Source organism: Martes martes (assembly GCF_963455335.1).
Source record: "Martes martes genome assembly, chromosome: 3".
Taxonomy (NCBI): domain Eukaryota; kingdom Metazoa; phylum Chordata; class Mammalia; order Carnivora; family Mustelidae; genus Martes; species Martes martes.
This window is the reverse complement of record NC_137890.1, coordinates 149,648,866-149,666,114: the sequence shown is the minus strand read 5'-3', so window position 1 is coordinate 149,666,114 and position 17,249 is coordinate 149,648,866. Positions and strand designations below refer to the sequence as shown.

The following is a 17,249-nucleotide window of genomic DNA, read 5'->3' as shown; positions in this document are numbered from 1 at the left end:
GATAATATTCAAAATGCTCAGTCATAAAAATAAAGGCCTTTTATTTGGTTTTTCTACGCTGTTACAGGAACCCGTGGCAGCACTCTGGGGCCCACGAGGCCTGCGGCCACACCCGCACAGGCTGTGAGTGTCTATGGAGAAGCCGAAGGGTCACGGGGTCACCTTCTTGTAGGTGATGTGAAGATGCTGAGTCATGGGCTGGGTAGTGGTTGCCATGGAGACCGTCTGTTCAAGTTTGCCTTCAGAATTCAGCCTGAATTTTCGGGTGATCTGAGCAGAACAAATAGAAACACCTTAGTTTTACCTTCCAAAGGTGGTCCTGCTGTGGGCCAAGGGCTCTGTTCAGGCTGCAATGTGCCACCCTGCTGTCAGAAGCCCGTGGGCTGCATGGTGTCCCTGCTGGTGGGTGACGGACATGCAGCCCACAGCCCGGGGTCTTACAGAGTGTGCCAAGATCAAGGGGTCCTGACTTCTGGCCCTTTCCTCTGGCCCTCGGCTGTCCCCAGAAGACCAACAGGCATGCTTGGTCTTGTCTCAGCTCATTCAGAAGCCAGCCACTTTTTCCTTTTGGACAAAAGCTGACTTTCCACTACATTCTGGCTTTCCCGTCTTCCCTTTCATGCTAATAACCTGAACTGATGTCACCCGTGTTCTCGGAAAACTCAGTGTGAGTGCCTTTGGAACCATTAATTTATCAGAACAAAGTATGGTAGCCGATGAGAAAGTCCTGTCCTCCTGGAATGTTGAAGCGACTGCTGAGACACAACCCATAGCCTCCATCCTCCCCCTGACCTGGAGCACGACGGGGGCCAGAATGTATGAAACAGGCCACAGCCAACCACTCTGTAACTGACCATCCGGCACAGAAAAACCAGAAAAGCCACATTTCAGAAAGTCCATTTAAAGATACAAGGGAACCAGCCCAGACGGGAGGACAAAGGCCCCGGAGAGAAGAGAGTGTAGAGACCCCGCTGGGAGTGACCATTCCCCTGAGGAATGTGCCTGCCATGAGGCGACAGCGGTGGGACCAGGAGGCTGGGGAACCAGGCCAGCGCTCTGATTCCTGGCACACTTTGGAATGTGTGCCCACCGAGAAGGAGAGGCCATGGAAACACCCCAGACTTTTGGCTGGGACCCGAAAGGCTGCACTCTAGGAGGGAGAGTTAATCAGAAGTGGACAGGCAAGGCTGGCTTCCAAAGAGCTCAGCCTCCAACAGTCCAGGTCTGCCCTCCTGGGACGGACAGCCAGCAGCACGAGGACAGCTCCGCGGTAGGAGATGGCATCACACAGAGCCTCGCGGCACCTACAGTTTTTACACGTGGTGCCTAGGATTCAAGAAGAGAAAAACACAGAAAAAGCCGACTTAGCATGGTAAGAGCACAAATGCATGAGCAGATGCCCTGAGGCGGGCACGCCAACAACAGAGTCCTTAGGAGCAGGCGTGGAGCTTTTCAGCAGAGGACTGGATCCGCCAGGAGGAATAAAATGGGAATTCTGTAACTGCAAAATGGAATCAACAGAACAGACCCTGCCCGGAAACAGTCCGTAGAAAGACCTGGCTGCAGCAGGGAGGAGGATGGACGGGAGCCACGATGGGAGCCAAGAGACCCAGTGGAGACCTGAAGTCCTGACACGCATGCACTGGGAACCCTAGGGAGATGGGAAGGAGAACGGAACACAAGCCAAATGTGAAGGGATTACAGCCAGCTCTCTGAGGCTGACAGAACATATAACAAGCCACAGATGCAAATTACAACCTAGCAAGGTGCCGGACAGACGGACACCTGGGGGCACGGGGGAGGGCAGCGTGTCCAGGGACCAACTGCCACATGGGCTTTGGCCTTTCCCAGAGAAGGACCTGGAGAAGAGAAGTTGCCAGAGAAGGCAGCTGGAGACGACGGGATGGCCTCTCAAAGTCATTACCATCACCACCACCCAAACCATTCTCAGTGCAGTGAAAATACTCTCCAAAAATGAAAGCAAAATAGGGGCATCGGTGGGGGGGGTTCAGTCCACTGAGTATCTGCCATCGGCTCAGGTCATGGTCCCAGGGTCCGGGGATCGAGCCCTCTGTTGGGCTCCCTGCTTAGAGGGGAGTCTGCTTCCCCTTCTGCGTCTGGCCCTCCCCTCATCGTGCACACATGTGCCCCCCCAACCCATAAATAAAATCTTGAAAAAAAAAAGAAGGCAAAATAAAGACATTTCTAGACCAAAAAAACTCTGCAGCGGATCTACCAGCAGCAGGAGTCCCCAGCCCCTGGAAGGAAATACCGGAGGAACTTCTCAGGTTTTCAGGGGAGAGGCCCTGCAGCAGCACAGAGAAGCAGGGACAGCCGAAGCCTGTGGCCAACCACACGAGCCCAGTGTGCACCATGGAAGCCTGCGAGTCGGGAACCTGTGGAGGTGGCGTGTGTGTGAAGGGAACTGGCCTGTGTCCAGCTCACGGACGGGCACGAGAAATGCCTGAAATCTTAGTGATGTTTCTGAAAATATGCACCCCACCCCCCTTCAAAGTCAGAACGCTGGGGTAACACACACTGTGCTTCTTACTTCAGAAATCCAAGTGTCTGTTTTTGACCGGAGAGTGTCACCTGCGATGGGAGCCAGGTAAACCCGGGTTCTAATGGAGCTCCTGGGCCCCTTTCCAGCCAGAGGTTCCCTTCTAAAGCAGGGTTACTTTTATTCTCTAGAAAGGGTGTTTACCCACGTTTTCAAGTGGGAGAAAAGATTTCCAAGTGTCAGGGTGCCTGGGCAGGCTCAGTGGGTTAAGCCTCTGCCTTCGGCTCAGGTCATGGTCTCAGGGTCCTGGGATTGAGTCCCACATCAGGCTCTCTGCTCAGCAGGGAGCCTACTTCCTCCTTTCTCTCTGCCTGCCTCTCTGCCTACTTGTGATCTCTCTCTCTGTGTCAAATAAATAAATAAAATCTTTAAAAAAAAAAAAAAAGATTTCCAAGTGTCGTCTGTGATAAAATCTCTGACTCATGTGAAAATGACATTAAACATTTGTATTTACTTGTAAGAAGGAAAATGTTTCATTTTGTTGTCATTAGGAAAAACAGTGTAGTGTAAGACAAAAAAGCAAAAGAAAAAAAACTGATAAACGAGGCCCCCACCCCCACAAAACCCCACGACTGGAGAAGCAGACAGGGCCAGGGGAAGACACCTGGGGTCCTTGTCCTGTGTCTCCGTGACTCTGTGTCCTGAGCACCACCAGCAGTGGCAGCCGCCGGGAGGTGCCAGACATGCGGCCCCAGGCACAGCACGTGGAACCAACATCCTAGCGCTGGAGTGGCCCAGGCACCAGGCGTGGCTGTCGAGGGCTGAGAAGGGCCGTCCCCAGGTCCCTGCGGTGGTCTGGAGCAGCCCGAGTACCAGGTTATGTCAGATACCCATTAACACAGACCGCATTTGTCATCGGCCGGAATCACTGAAGGACAGCAGGGGAGGGACAACACCCGTGCCCGCAGGCAGGAAGACAAAAGGGTACAAGAGGGCAGGAAGGGGGATAGCAGGACACCTAGAACCAGATAGACAGAAGGACACTTCGTCTGCCAGGGAAGCAGTCTCACGCTGTTTTAGCATATTTATTTTTTAAAGATTTTATTTATTTATTTGAGAAAGAGAGCATGTAGGAGCAGGGGAGAGTGGCAGAGGGAGAAGCAGACTCCCCACTGAGTAGAGAGCCCGATGTGGGGCTCGATCCCAGGACCCTGAGATCATGACCTGAGTCGAAGGCAGAGACTTAACCCAATGAGTCACCCAGGTGCCCCATATTAGTGTCTTTAATTCTACACTACTTTTTCTGGAATTTTGTTTAGAAATAAACAAAGCTTTTACTTTTGAATCCCTTCCAGAGGAAACGAGGTGGTGTAGAGATACACCCCACCTATGCACACACACACAGTGTCTTCTCCAGGGCAGGGCTCGCTGACCCTCACAGCTCACGGGCTGCGAACCGCTGGGCCCTTGCCTCTGTCATGGGGACACGGTGCTCTTACAGCGCCCTCACTTGAGTGCCCATGACAGACCGCGCACATGGAGCACAGACGGGCCAAGAGGGACGCCTGCACAGGGACATGCAGGGGAGGGGGTCGTGGGAGCCAAGGAGAAGAGTGAGGCCACTGCTTGTCTCCTCAAGCTTGATGGGTGCTGAGGCTGACAGTCCCCTCGTGAAAACACCGACACCTGAGCACGGCTGGCCTGCTCCCAACGGCTCGGTACCATCAGTGCGGCAGGGGCTCCTGGCGAAACCCACGGGCCCCATGTACCGCACACACTGCACAGTGATCCAGGCGGGGGTCCCCCAGCCCTTCCCTGGGAACCCTGTCCCGGCCACCTTGCTTCTGGAACAGCAGCGTGGCGACAAACAGCAGCCAAGCATGAGAAGGGAGACAGGACTGGGGTGCGTGACCACCAGGTCCTAGGGGAGAGCAGGGCGAGGGGCCGCCCATGCCCACTGTCCCAGGAAAACACTCATGGGGCTCTGTTCAGGTTGGAGACATCCCGGTCATGGAGCATGGCCTCCAGAGTGCCGCCACCCCCACCACAGAGATGACAGCCTGCTGTCACAGCAGTGCAGTCGGCTCCACAGACAGCAAAGGCACGGCCACACATAGGCCCCTGGGGAGTCACTGGGAGGTTCCTTTGGGTTTGCAGTCCCACAGAGGACGTTTCCCGCCCCATCTACCTCTTCCCGTGGAAGTCACTAGGACTGAACATGGATGCAGGCTGTACATGCCTGGTAAGCTCACTCCTAAGAATTCCGTGGTCATTCTGAGTCGGCCACCGCAGCTAAGGCGTCATCCTGACCAAGGCCCATCTGGCCCAGATGCATCCCCGCTTAAGGAGGAGGGAGCTGGGGGCAACCGCTCACCTCCACAGCTTCAAAGTGGAGCTTGTTCAGGCTGTTGGGGGATCATAGGCCACGTGCCCACATTGCTCGAGTGCCTGGTTCCTGCTCATGAAGCCGGATCAAGGGGTCCCGTGGCCTCGGAAGGTTCAGGAAGAGTCCACGTCAGTAAATACAAGTGCTTATTTTAGCCAAGTGTGCTCCCGCTCCCTAGACTCCTCTGGCTCCACAGGAACAGAACCGTGGAGGGAAGTGTAACATGAGAATTTCTCTGTGTTTTAATGCTTTTCAAGGCATTTTTCCCCCCATGTTTCCTTCAGTAGGGAAAAGGTGAAAAGGAGCCTCCGGAGGAAGATGGCTACGACCGTGTTTTAGGACCTAAAACAAAGGCATCAGGAAGCCACAGCAGCTAATATGTCCCCTGTAGAACAAGCCTGGATGTGGAGGCAGGAGGGGCCCCACCCAACGGGCCTGGGAATCCCAGTGTGCTGACAGCACCCCGCGTCTTTACAGAAATGATGGCTCGCTGCCAGCAGACACAGCAAGGATCAGAGCAAGTGCACGCTGCCTGTAACACACACAGCTTCTTCTCTCACCCCTGCTTTCCTGAGATGCGACCGGCACACAACTCGATGCTTGAACGTGCATGTGTACGGCGTCGGTTGACACCCCCATCACCCCACTGCTACCCTTCACGTGTGGAGTGTGGGAGCTCTTAAGATCTACTCTCCGAGCAAACTTCACACGACATGGTATGAATGGCAGACAGCGTGCTGTCTGATGGCTCCCTATGACTCACCCCTCTTACAGCCAGATGTCTGTGCCCTCTGACCTACAGCCTGCAATCCCTCCGCCTCCCGGAAACACCACTCAAATCTGTTTGTTTTTTTTTTTAATAATTCCACATATAAATGAAACCATGCAGTATTTCTCTTTTTCTACCTGACTTATTTTACTTAGTGTAACCCACTCAGGGATTCATGTCGCAATTCTTTTAATGGTTGAATGACATTTCTTGTGTGCATGTACGCATATGCATACATATGCGTGGTCACGCGTCTCCGTGTTTTTGTTTTTTTTTTAAGATTTTTTTATTTACTTGACAGAGATCACAAGTAGGCAGAGAGGCAGGCAGAGAGAGAGAGGAAGGGAAGCAGGCTCCCCGCTGAGCAGAGAGCCCGACGCGGGGCCTGATCCCAGGACACTGAGATCATGACCCGAGCTGAAGGCAGAGGCCTTAACCCACTGAGCCACCCAGGCACCCCGACGCGTCTCCGTGTTCTTGAACAGGAGAAGGAACTCACCCACAGGGGGCCTGGGGCCAGAATTCTGCTTCATAGCTATGGACACAGAGCATTGCCACGACTATAACCAAACCCCCTCCCTGGCCCTCACGGGCGACAAGGAAAGGTTACTGGTGTGGGAAAAGGGGAGGAAATGGAGAGGAAACTGGGAAGAGGGATCATTTTGAGAAAAAACACAAAGACAAAAGAAAAATTCACTTATTAGCAAACTGGAGACAGAAGAAACAATTGGTGAATTTGGAAACAGGTCAATAAAAACATCCAAATTGGGGGTCCCTGGGCAGCTCAGTCAATGGAACGTGTGATTCTTGATCTTGGGGTTGTGAGTTCAAGCCCCATGATGGGTGCAGAGATTAAAAATAAAATCTTTAAAATATCTAAACTGATTAATATGGAAAACACAGACTGAAGAAGAATGAACAGAGTCTCAGGAACACATGGGACAGCATTAAATAGACTGACATCTGTTTGGTAGCAGTTCTGATGGGAAGAGTAAGAATGGAGCAGAAAAATGTTGAGAAACAATGGGAGAAAATCCCCAAATATGACAAAAAACACCATCTTACAGATCGAAGAATATCAGGAGACCTATTAAGGATAAATACAAGGAAACCACACCCAGTGAAAGGGTGTGAAAGAAAGAAACCCACAGTGAAAGTAAAGTAAAAAACAAAGTCTCAAAAATGACTAGAGAAAGGACACCTGGGTGGCTCAGCTGGTTAAGTGTCTGCCTTTGACTCAGGTCATGATCTCAGGGTCCTAGGATCAAGCCCCACACTGGGCTCTCTGCTCAGCAGGGAACCTGCTTCTTCCTCTGCCTCTCCCCTCACTTGTGCTCTGTCTCTCAAAATAGATAAATGAAATCTTAAAAAAAAAAAAAAAAGACTAGAGAAAAAAGACAAACCACGTACAGGGCATGAAGGATTTAGGCTGACTTTCAACCAACACAATTAAGGTCAGAGGACAATGGAACAAAATGATTCCTTTTAAAAAGTATGCCTGTTGGGGCACCTGGGTGGCTCAGTGGGTTAAAGCCTCTGCCTTCAGCTCGGGTCATGGTCTCAGGGTCCTGGGATCAGGCCCTACATTGGGTTCTCTGCTCAGCGGGGAGCCTGCTTCCCCTTCTCTCTCTGCCTGCTTCTCTGCCTACTTGTGATCTCTGTCAAAATAAATAAATAAAATTAAAAAAAAAAGTATGCCTGTTGACTCAGAAGTTTATTTATGGTAAAAAAATATCCTGCAAAACTGGGAGTGAAAGAGGATTCCGTGAAGAACTCCAGTTCCTGGAGCTGGCCCCACTGGATGCAACTGTGCTGGCCTGTGCTGCAGCAGGAGACAGCTCTGCGGTGTTGCAAGAGCAGCCCGTGGGGCCAGGGTTGGCGGCAAGCACCTGACCTCAAACACGGAGGACCTCTCAGCCACAGGCACATCACCAGGGACCCAGAATAGGAAAAAAGAAATTTCTGAAGAACAAAGCTGAAGGACACATACCCCACCTGACACATACCCCACAACTGTCTGGCCCTGGCATAAGGATGGCCTTAATAAATCGATGGGTCAGAAGAGAGAACCCAGAAATAAATAAACTCTCACAAATGTGGTCAAATGATTTTCAACAAAGCTGTCAAGAAGACTCAATGGAGAGAGGACAGTCTCTTCAACAAACGGTGCTGGGAAATTGGACATCCACCTGCAGAAGAACCAAGTCGAATGCTCACCTATCACCACACACAAAAACTAACTCAAACACATTGTAATTAATGAACATTAAACACTTTCATGCATCAAAAGATATTAAAAGCAGAGTGAAAAAGCAGCTTGCAAAACAAGAGAAAGTATCTGGGAATCACGTATCTGATAAGGGATTCCAAGAGAATGGAGATGCCAGCTTCTGGGCACAAGCAGAGGACAGGCCGCATTGGTGAGGCCATGGGGGGACTGGGGCCCGTGTCGGCGAGGCTGTGGGGGGACTGAGGCCTATGCACCACTGGCAGGAACGCACAGTGGGTCAGCTGCTGTGGGAAATGGTGTGCCGATGCCTTAAAAAATTAGAGATGGAGTCACCTATGATCCAGCAAGTCCACTTCTGGGTACACGCTCAGAAGGGCTGAGAGCAGGGTCTTGAAGAGATATCTGTAACCCACGTTAATGGCAGCATTATTCACAGCAGATAAAACATGGTGGCAACTCTGGCGTCTAGTGATGGATGAATGAATGAGCAAAACGTTAATACACACGTGATAGACTACCATCCAGCCTTATGAAGGAGGGAAATTCCATCATATTCAACAACATGGATGAGCACTGAGGACATTAAGCTGAGTGAAAGAAGCCAATCACAAAAAGACTAGTGTGTGATTCCACCAAGATGAGGTTCCTAAAGTAGTCAGTTCATAGACGCAGAAAGCAAATTGGGGGGGGGGGGTCTTACAACCAACTGTACTGGTAATATTTTTACTAAATGTAAGTGGGCTAAACATTCCAATGAAAATATGAAGCTTTTTGACTAGACAGGAAAAGCAAGACCATGGGAGATACACTCGGAATACACAGAGATAAATAAGTTGAACGTAAAAAGATAGGAAAACAGATGCACTGTATGAACAAGCACTGGACAGCAGGTGTGGTTCTGCTGTCATCAGACTTCACGGTGCTTACGACAAGCTACCAAGAGGAACATTTCATAAATGTCATACAGACCACCATATATGCACCTGAGGACAGAGCTTCAGAGTCATGAAGCAAAAACAGACCCAAGGAAAGGAACAGAAATAGCCTCGATCACTGCTGGGAGATTTGAGCACAGCTCAGTTATCAGACATAACCAGATCTCCCTCACCAAACAAACCAACAGTATAAAGGAAATCTGAATGACCTTATCCGTCGACTTGACCTAAGTCCACTACACCGAACAGCTGTCAAATGCTTATGTATCTGGAGCGCGCATGAGGCATTCACCAAGTTGTACCTCACTGGTGGCACTGAGTAACTCCGAGAGCATGTTCCCTAGGCTTTTACAGAATTGAATTAGAAACCATTAGCAACTGAATATGCAGAAAAGCCTCAAATATTTGGAAAGTAAGTAACACACTTCTAAATGACCCAGTTCAAATAAGAAAGTCACCAAGGAAAGTATTTTGAGCTCGGAGGTACTAAGAGCAGGCCCCTCATTCCCGGGGGATGCAGCTGAAGCAGGGCTCAGCGGGAAATTCACAGTTTCGAGTTATGCATCACAAACTAAAAATGGGCTAAATATCAGTGACCTAAGTTTCCCATTTAAGAAACCAAAAAAGAGGAGATTAAACTCAGGATAATTAGAATAATATGATGCAAAAATCCTTCAACTTGTGTAGTTTATTAAAACATAAAACCAGCAATAACTAACTAAAAATGACAAATTGTTTATCTGTCATTGGGATTTATCTGAAGAATGTGGGGTCAGGTCAACCTCCGAAACCTGTTCCTATAACTCACTGCATGAACAGAATAGAGCATCTCAACGGTTACAGCAGAAGCACCTGTCGGAACTCAACACCCATTTATAATTTTTAACAACTGGCAAACTAAAAATATAAGAAAACAGAAGGTAGTAAAGGGCATCAGTGGAAACCCGACAGCGACCATCAGAGCCAGTGGTGAAAGACAGCGGGTTCCTGTGAACAGAGAATGGGGCCTGGCATCTACTCCCACCGCCTGTACCAAACATTATGCAGGCTGCCCTTCCCATATCCTAGCGCAGAAGAAAGAAATGGCATCGAGACTGGAAAGTGACCCTGTAACAGCAGATGACAGGATGTGTAGAAAACCCCAAAAAAATCTATTAAAAAAATGAGTAAAATAAAGAAGTGAATTTAAGGAAGTTACATGATACAAAATCAATGTGTAACAGTCAAATGTATTTCTATATGCTAACAACAAGTAATTGGGAAAAAGAAGAAATCACTTATAACAGCATTCCCAAACCCCAGAATACCCAGGCATAAATTTTGCAAAATCCATGTGAGATTGTACACTAAAAACTCCAACACAAGTTGGGGTGAGGGAGCCTACATAAACGGAGAGGTTTACATGGTACTGGATCAGGAGAGTCACTTTGCTGAAGATGGTACTTCCCAAATTCATTTAGAAATTCAAGAAATCCTAAAAAATTCTTCTACAAGTTGACAAGAGGATTCTAAACCTCATACAAAAAATGTGAAGGGTCTATGGGTAGCCAAAACAATTCTGTAAAGAAGAAAAAAAAGTTGCACAACCGAAATGATCTGATTTCAAACATTACTATAAAGCGATAGTACTCCAGATTGCGGGGCCTCAGTGTACATGGAAACCCAGAGATCACCTGGGTGGAAGAGTCCAAAACAGACCCACGCGAATGCACCTCACTGCGGGATGAGGGAACGAGGGCAGTCTTTTCAACAAATGGTGTTGGAACAACGGGATATCTATCCAGGGGAAAAAAATGGAAGAATCTTGACCCCTAATTCATACCACAGAAAAACAAATCTCAAAATTACAGACTTTAAAGCAAAAGGGAAAACTGACAATTCTTGGAGAAAATGCAGGTTAAAAATCTCTGTGGCCTGGGCTAGGCAAAAGAATTTAAGACAGGGCACAAAGAGGACAGAGTATAAAAGAAAAAGCTGGTAACAGAATATGAAAAGTCGGGGGCGCCTGGGTGGCTCAGTTGCTTAAGTGTCTGCCTTTGGCTCAGCTCGTGATTTCGGAGTCCTAGGATCAAGCCCCGTGTCGGACTCCCTGCTTGGTGGGGAACCTGCTTCTACCTCTCCCTCTGCCCTTCCCCCAAGCTTGCTCTCGTGCTCTCTCATTCTCTCTCAAATAAATAAAATCTTTAAAAAACAACAACAAAAAAAGAGAACATGAAAAGTCAAACATTTTGTCAAAAGCTGGGTGCACATGCCCCTGATGAAGGACTTGTCTTTGGAATACGTAACTCTCAGAACTCAGTAGGAAGACCAACAACCCGCTGGAAAGAGGAGCCCAGGATCTGAATGCTTGCTTCAGAAAACAAGAAATACATGGCAAATAAGCACCACGGAAAGAGGGCCAACATCATCAGTCATCTGGGAGACATGTTTAACTGCGTGAAACGCGCCTGTGCAGCCACCAGGACAGCAGACACTCAAGGACCAATGCAGCAGAGGGCGCAGAGGGGGTGGGGTGGCAGGGACACCTGACCTGGACTCTGTAGTCCCAGTCCTAGGTCCTCAGCCGAGAGACATGAGAACACACGTCCACACCAAGATGTCCACACACAGGCTCAAAGCAGCTTGATTCCCAACAGCCCAGACCTGGAAACAAGCCAGTCAGTATCCATCAACAGAGGGAGACAGATGCAGCTGGGACGTGTCTGCAGCGGGGAACACTACCCAGCAATTGAGAGCCCAAATGACCGCTGACTGCAAGAGCGAGTCTCACCAACACTACCTTGAATGAAGGGAGTAAATAGTACATGGCTCTGTTTGCAGTGAGTCCTGGAGATGCAAGTCTAGTTGGTAGTGACGGGGTCTGCCCTGGCTTGGGGAGGTGGCCAGGGGCTGCTAGGAGCCCCGTTGGGGGGCTCTCTCTGGGAAACGGGCATTCTCATCTTGATGGGGGCACATTCCAAGGCTGTCCACCCGAGCTACACGCATTAACTCTATGTAAGTCATACCCCCAGAGAAATGATTTTTTTTAAGTAAAAAAAAAAAAATTCAAGTAATCCATGGTAATTAGTGGGGAACTGGCCCAGGTCAGGGGGACAAGCAGGGCACCTAGGATGGGGGTGGGGGAAGGGCAGGCTCTACCAGGAGGGGCCGGGCAGCTGGCCGCTCAGCCACACAACTCAGTTCTGGGTGAATTAATGACCTGAAGGGGAGGTTTTAGGTCAAGCTGTTATGTTTCCAGGAAAGAAAAATATATCTGTTTGCAGGGAAGCCTGCTTAAATAAGAAACACTAAAACAAATCCAGAAAGGAGAGCCTAGGAAATGGAACCACAAAATTAAGAACTTCTGTTTCTCAGAAGCAGAAAAGGAGTGAAAAGATACAAACTGGAAGGGTTACTGGCCACACAAGTAACTGTGAAGCTTACGTCCAACTCAGAGAAGAATGAGTGTCAGGAAGGACAGACACAGTGGATGCTGGTCAGAGGACCTGGATGGGACTTCACTAGAGGCGGGGCAAGCAGGATATGATGGGATGCTGGCTGTGAGAGCAGCTCTAGCCGCAGGTCTCAGCCCCTCGGGATGTGGCGGGCATTAATGGGGGGAGTTTCTGGAAGGCAGGGGCCTCTCTGATCCTCAGTATCAAAGAGCAGCCTGGAACCGCTGTGTCTTGGGGCTGCCATAGGGCACCACCGTGCCCTATGTGTAGGGTCCTCAGTGACCAAGCACCGAGAGCAGGGGAACAGAGATGGGGTGATGTCAGGCTTCAACAACAGATAGGCAGGGACACCAGGTTCTGTAGAAGCCAGGCCTTCTGCCCACTAGCTGCTGGGAGGACAGACAGATGCTTCCAGCCCCTGCCTCCCTCCCTTCCAGGTTCTGTCCATGTTGACCCAACAGGAAGGCCAACCCAGGTGCACCCAGCCAGCCGTTTGTCAGCTAGGTCACTGACCCGATGGGGTTTGGCTCCTCCCCTCACTGTGCCCTCATGGGCTTCACCTCACCTCCTCCTTCCTTTTACGGAGAGGGACTCTTGTGTTTAATTAACAAAGCCCAAAGTTAGTTCTCTAGCAAAAATAAACAAAATCTACCCCCCCAAATCCCTGGTAAAGTAAGTAACTTTTGATAAGTATGAGCCAGAAAACGAGAAAACAGACACATGTAAAAGATCAGGAATATAAAGAGGACACAGAATGGCAGATACAGAGAAAGCAGTAAGTGCTACTTCTTCCTCAAACTCTGTGAAAGAGTGCTGCTCCTGGGAACCTTGACCCTGCAAGTGCAGGGAGGTCAGAGGGTGGTGAAGCAGGGAGGAGAGCGCGGGCAGCCCACCGCACATTGGGCCCAGATACTTCCCTGTGGACATCTAGGAGGACCAGGCGATGTCGATGGGGCTCCCTCCTTGTCAGGGAATAGAAATAGCTGAAAAGCTCTCAGCTCACTCTATGAATAACCTGATACCAAAATCAGGACAAGGAGGAGTTATCTTCCAAAAGCAGACATGCCTCAACACTTAGAAGTTATTAATACAATTTACTGCATCAATAGCTTCAAGTGGAAAAAACACAGATTCCTCCCAAAAGAGGCTGCAAAAGCCTTTGATGAAACTCAAAATCCATTTCTGAATAGAATTCTTACCACAGTAGAAACAGGACGTGCTTACCTGAGAAGGGCTGCCTGCTAGCAGGCAGCCTCAGGCCAGTGCCTTGAGGCGTGAGCATTTCGGCCAGGCTGTGCCCGAGAACCAGGTACCAGATGTGACACTCAGCAGAGGCACACAGAAGCCAGAGCACCCTCCCTCTGTTGATACAATCAGAAGATGGAACGGAAGCCACATGCCACTGACACGGCCACGAAGACTAGAAAGCACTACAATGTTACCCCAGCACGAAATGTTTGAGACCTGCATAATCAAATTATAAAGAAATAAACCTGATACCTACTGAAGGACCCCAAAGTAGGCCACCACCTGCCATCCACTGACTGGGACTCCCCCCATCCTCAAAGTGATTCATGTGTTTATGTGATTCCGGTGTAAATGGTGTGGACCCAACAAACTTGCAGGACAGGCCGTCTAGAAGAGGGATTGCTGAAGAATTAACCAAGAAAATGGAGAGTAAAGAATATCAGGAACTGGGGCGCCTGGGTGGCTCAGTGGGTTAAAGCCTCTGCCTTTAGCTCAGGTCATGATCCCAGGGTCCTGGGATCGAGTCCCACATTGGGATCTCTGCTCGGCAGGGAGCCTGCTTCCTCCTCTCTCTGCCTGCCTCTCTGCCTACTTGTGATCTTTGTCTGTGGAATAAATAAATAAAATCTTAAAAAAAAAAAAAAGAATATCAGGAACTTTCCCCAGATACAAAGATAGGACCTAGAGCTACGGTAACCTATGTTATTACATGACTTTAAATTACTGTTGGTGAAGAAGCAGATGAAAGAACAGACCCTCCTCCCCTATTAACAGGGATGGGATTAAGACAGGTATGACCTTTCAGATCTGGGGGGCTGCTGGTCACCCGTCTGTACATGGCATCATGTAAAAACCCATCCGGGAAGGACTAGGGTCTAAGAGTAAAAGGGAAAGATACAAGAGTGCAGGAAAACAGAAGACCAATTTTATCATGTGAGTAGAAACACCTTCCAGGGCCAGAACCCAAATCCAGACCCCATAAAGGAAAAAGACCACCAGAGAGAACAACAGAAAAGCTCGCAATCTGTGAGGGGAACACATCATAAACCAAACTCACATAAGCCACCCAATGGGGAAACATTTGCCCTGTAAACAGCCATAGTACGCAGAAAGCTCCCGTAAACCAGTAAGAAGACGACAGCCCATAAAAACACAGGCAATGATTTCGAACATCAATCATATGGAGCAAGAAACACAGATGGCCCCCAAGCATAGGAAATGCTCCTTTGCACCCGTAAGTTCAGTTTCAAACACAAATGAACTACCATCTTTTATGGGTCAGATTTAAAAGATCAGTGAGTCTGGAAATGCGGGTTGGCATACTCCTGCAGCGCTGGTGGGAACAGTTGTCAAGAAAAGCAATTCAAAATGTACCTGTCCTCCGATCCAGCAATTCAACTGCGAGAAATCTCCCCAACAGATAAGGACTCAACTGGCAAAGTGCACAGCCCAAACGTAAAAGGATGTCTGTGACAGAAAAACCACAGCCAACCTGAGAACCCCTAAGGGCCCACCTGCCAGGGACCCGAGGATCCTGCCACAGCACGCCCCCACCTCGGCATGTGGGGAGTGACACGTAACGGTGCAGACAGGCCCCTGAGATCCAGTGGAAAGGTGGACTCCAGGCCGAGGGGTGATCTGTGACCTTGCTGAGGACGGGAAGCATGTGGCAGAAGGAGGGAAGGCTGCAGAGGCAGACTCACCTGTTCCACGTGGGGCTCCTTGGCGAAGGAGATCCTGGCAATGGAGTGGGACGTGATGCACAGCTCCTGCCCGTTCACCTCGCCCTCTTCCACCTCCACGATGCCTGCAGGGGCCATCAGAGCTCAGGAGCCATCACGCTTGCTATGCCCACTGCTCCTACCACCCGCTCCTGCAACCAGGGCTTCAGCAGTTCTGAATGCGGAAGCCGGAGTCTCCCAGGTGTCAAGGGGGAAAAACTTGCAAGTCCTCTTATAGCCAGAGCAGAGGATCTACAGAGGGTCACCCTGTCGGGGGGGTGGGGAGGTCCCTGATGCCAGCCCTGCCCCATCACACAGCCCAGGGAGCCTCTTCCATCTCCAGCTGCTGGCTGCCCCCTGACTTCTAGATCACCAATGCCCTGGGCAGGCCCACTCCAGGTGGGCTGGTCTGTTCAGCCTCTAGGAAGTGAGACACACTTGAGCCAGGGAGCAAGGTAAAGGTCAAGCCGCTATGTTTTTAAGTACTTTCTAATTAATGAACCTGGTGAACTATCTTAGGGTGGGCTCCCACTAGGGACAGAATGGATCTGCAGACACAGAACTTCTGGCTGCATGGTGAGCCTCCTGTTCACACCTGCACGTGGAGACTGAAAGAGACCGTCGTGAGCTAGTGCCGGAGCAGCTCAGGAGCAAAGGGAAGCAGCCCCTCTCACCAGCACCCCCTGCCAGCCCCGTGGAGCCTATCCAAAGGCTGACACTTCCCACCCTGACAGGCACTTGACTGTCCCCCACAGACGTGTCCACGAGCACGGACACCCCCAAAGGCCACTCTGAGAGCCACAGGCAAATGCCGCCTCCCCCACTGGCTGCCCCTCCGCGGGTAGGCGCAGGGCATGGGCAGGGGAGGCTGGGGACGGCCGCCGAGGGAGGGGTACCTGTGTTCTGGGCGCTGACGAAGGCCACCTTGTTGGTGTCGGGCTTGAGGCGGATGAAGCCACACTCCCTGTGCATGGGTTTGCGCGTGTCCGGGTGGAAGGCGTTGAACCTGCGGGCAGCAGGTGAGGTGAAGCCCCGGGTATCAGATGTCCCCAGAGAGAGAGCCAGACTTTGTGGACACAGTTCTCGCACTTTATAAAGCCCCCCCCCCCACCAAATATAAAATAACGTGGTTTGCTGGGGCGCCTGGGTAGCTCAGTAGGTTAAATGATCGACTCTCGATCTTAGCTCAGGTCTTGATCTCACGGTTGGGAGTAAGCCCCACGATGGATGGAGAGATGACTTAAATAAATAAGACGTAAAAAAAAAAAAAAAGTAGTTTCTTGTTCACGTGGAAAACAGAGAGATGCGTAAAAGACACAGCCCAAGAGAGATGAGTGGGCCCCAGCCGCCAGGCACCCCAGGACCTTTTACCAGACCTAGGAGCAGCTCTCCCACATACGCCTCCCTCTCTTGTTTGTGTCTGCTGTCCCTCTGTGCTGTCCCAGTCACCACCATGACTGACCCTGACCCTGGGATGGGACCTTGGGACCTATAAGGTAAGTGGCCCACACCCACAGGGCCCCCTCATGGTTCTTGGTACCAAGCACCCCACATGCCCAGTAAAACCCCAGCCTTACACCGGGCTTTGCCTCTTGTGAGCAATTCACAGGTAAGTAGCAGAACAGGAGCTGAGTCAGGATGCGGCTGGAGGGCCGCCGAGGACTTTCACTTTGCTGTGTAGTAAGGCTCTGAGAATGACCACACTAACGGCCTCTCTGGGACCTCCAATCGCTTGGGGCGACGGGGGGCGGGGTGGTGGTTTAAAGGAAAGCCATGCTCTTTTATTTTCAGTAACATGGGGGTGACTGGTTTCCATTGGGGTTAAGTAAGCATGGAATGAGGGATTTAACTGAGCACAGGCACCTACTTTCGTGTTTGCATGAACAAGCCTGAGATTTTGTGGTCATCTTCAAAAACACGAGACACCCAGAAAGTACCATTTTCACCCCCCATGTGACCAGATTCAGGGCAGGAAGGGGGGGCCTTTCTGAAATACAACCAGGTTCCTTTGGCACCGTCCTGCCTA

At 50.3% G+C, this 17,249-nt stretch overlaps 1 protein-coding gene across 2 annotated transcripts in view; it reads right to left on the bottom strand.

Moving 5' to 3' along the window:
* THAP4 (THAP domain containing 4) overlaps window positions 1–17,249 on the bottom strand; it is a 40,463-nt gene continuing 23,214 nt past the window's right edge. Inside the window, exons 4-6 of one of the 2 annotated variants that reach the window (XM_080799268.1) lie at window positions 16,120–16,229; window positions 15,206–15,309; window positions 1–270 (exon numbers count right to left, since the gene is read on the bottom strand). In XM_080799268.1, coding sequence (XP_080655394.1) covers window positions 151–270; window positions 15,206–15,309; window positions 16,120–16,229 — 334 coding nt within the window. In that variant the 3' untranslated portion in view covers window positions 1–150. The remainder of the gene's footprint in view (window positions 271–15,205; window positions 15,310–16,119; window positions 16,230–17,249) is intronic. The other variant, XM_080799269.1, reaches the window with a different exon arrangement.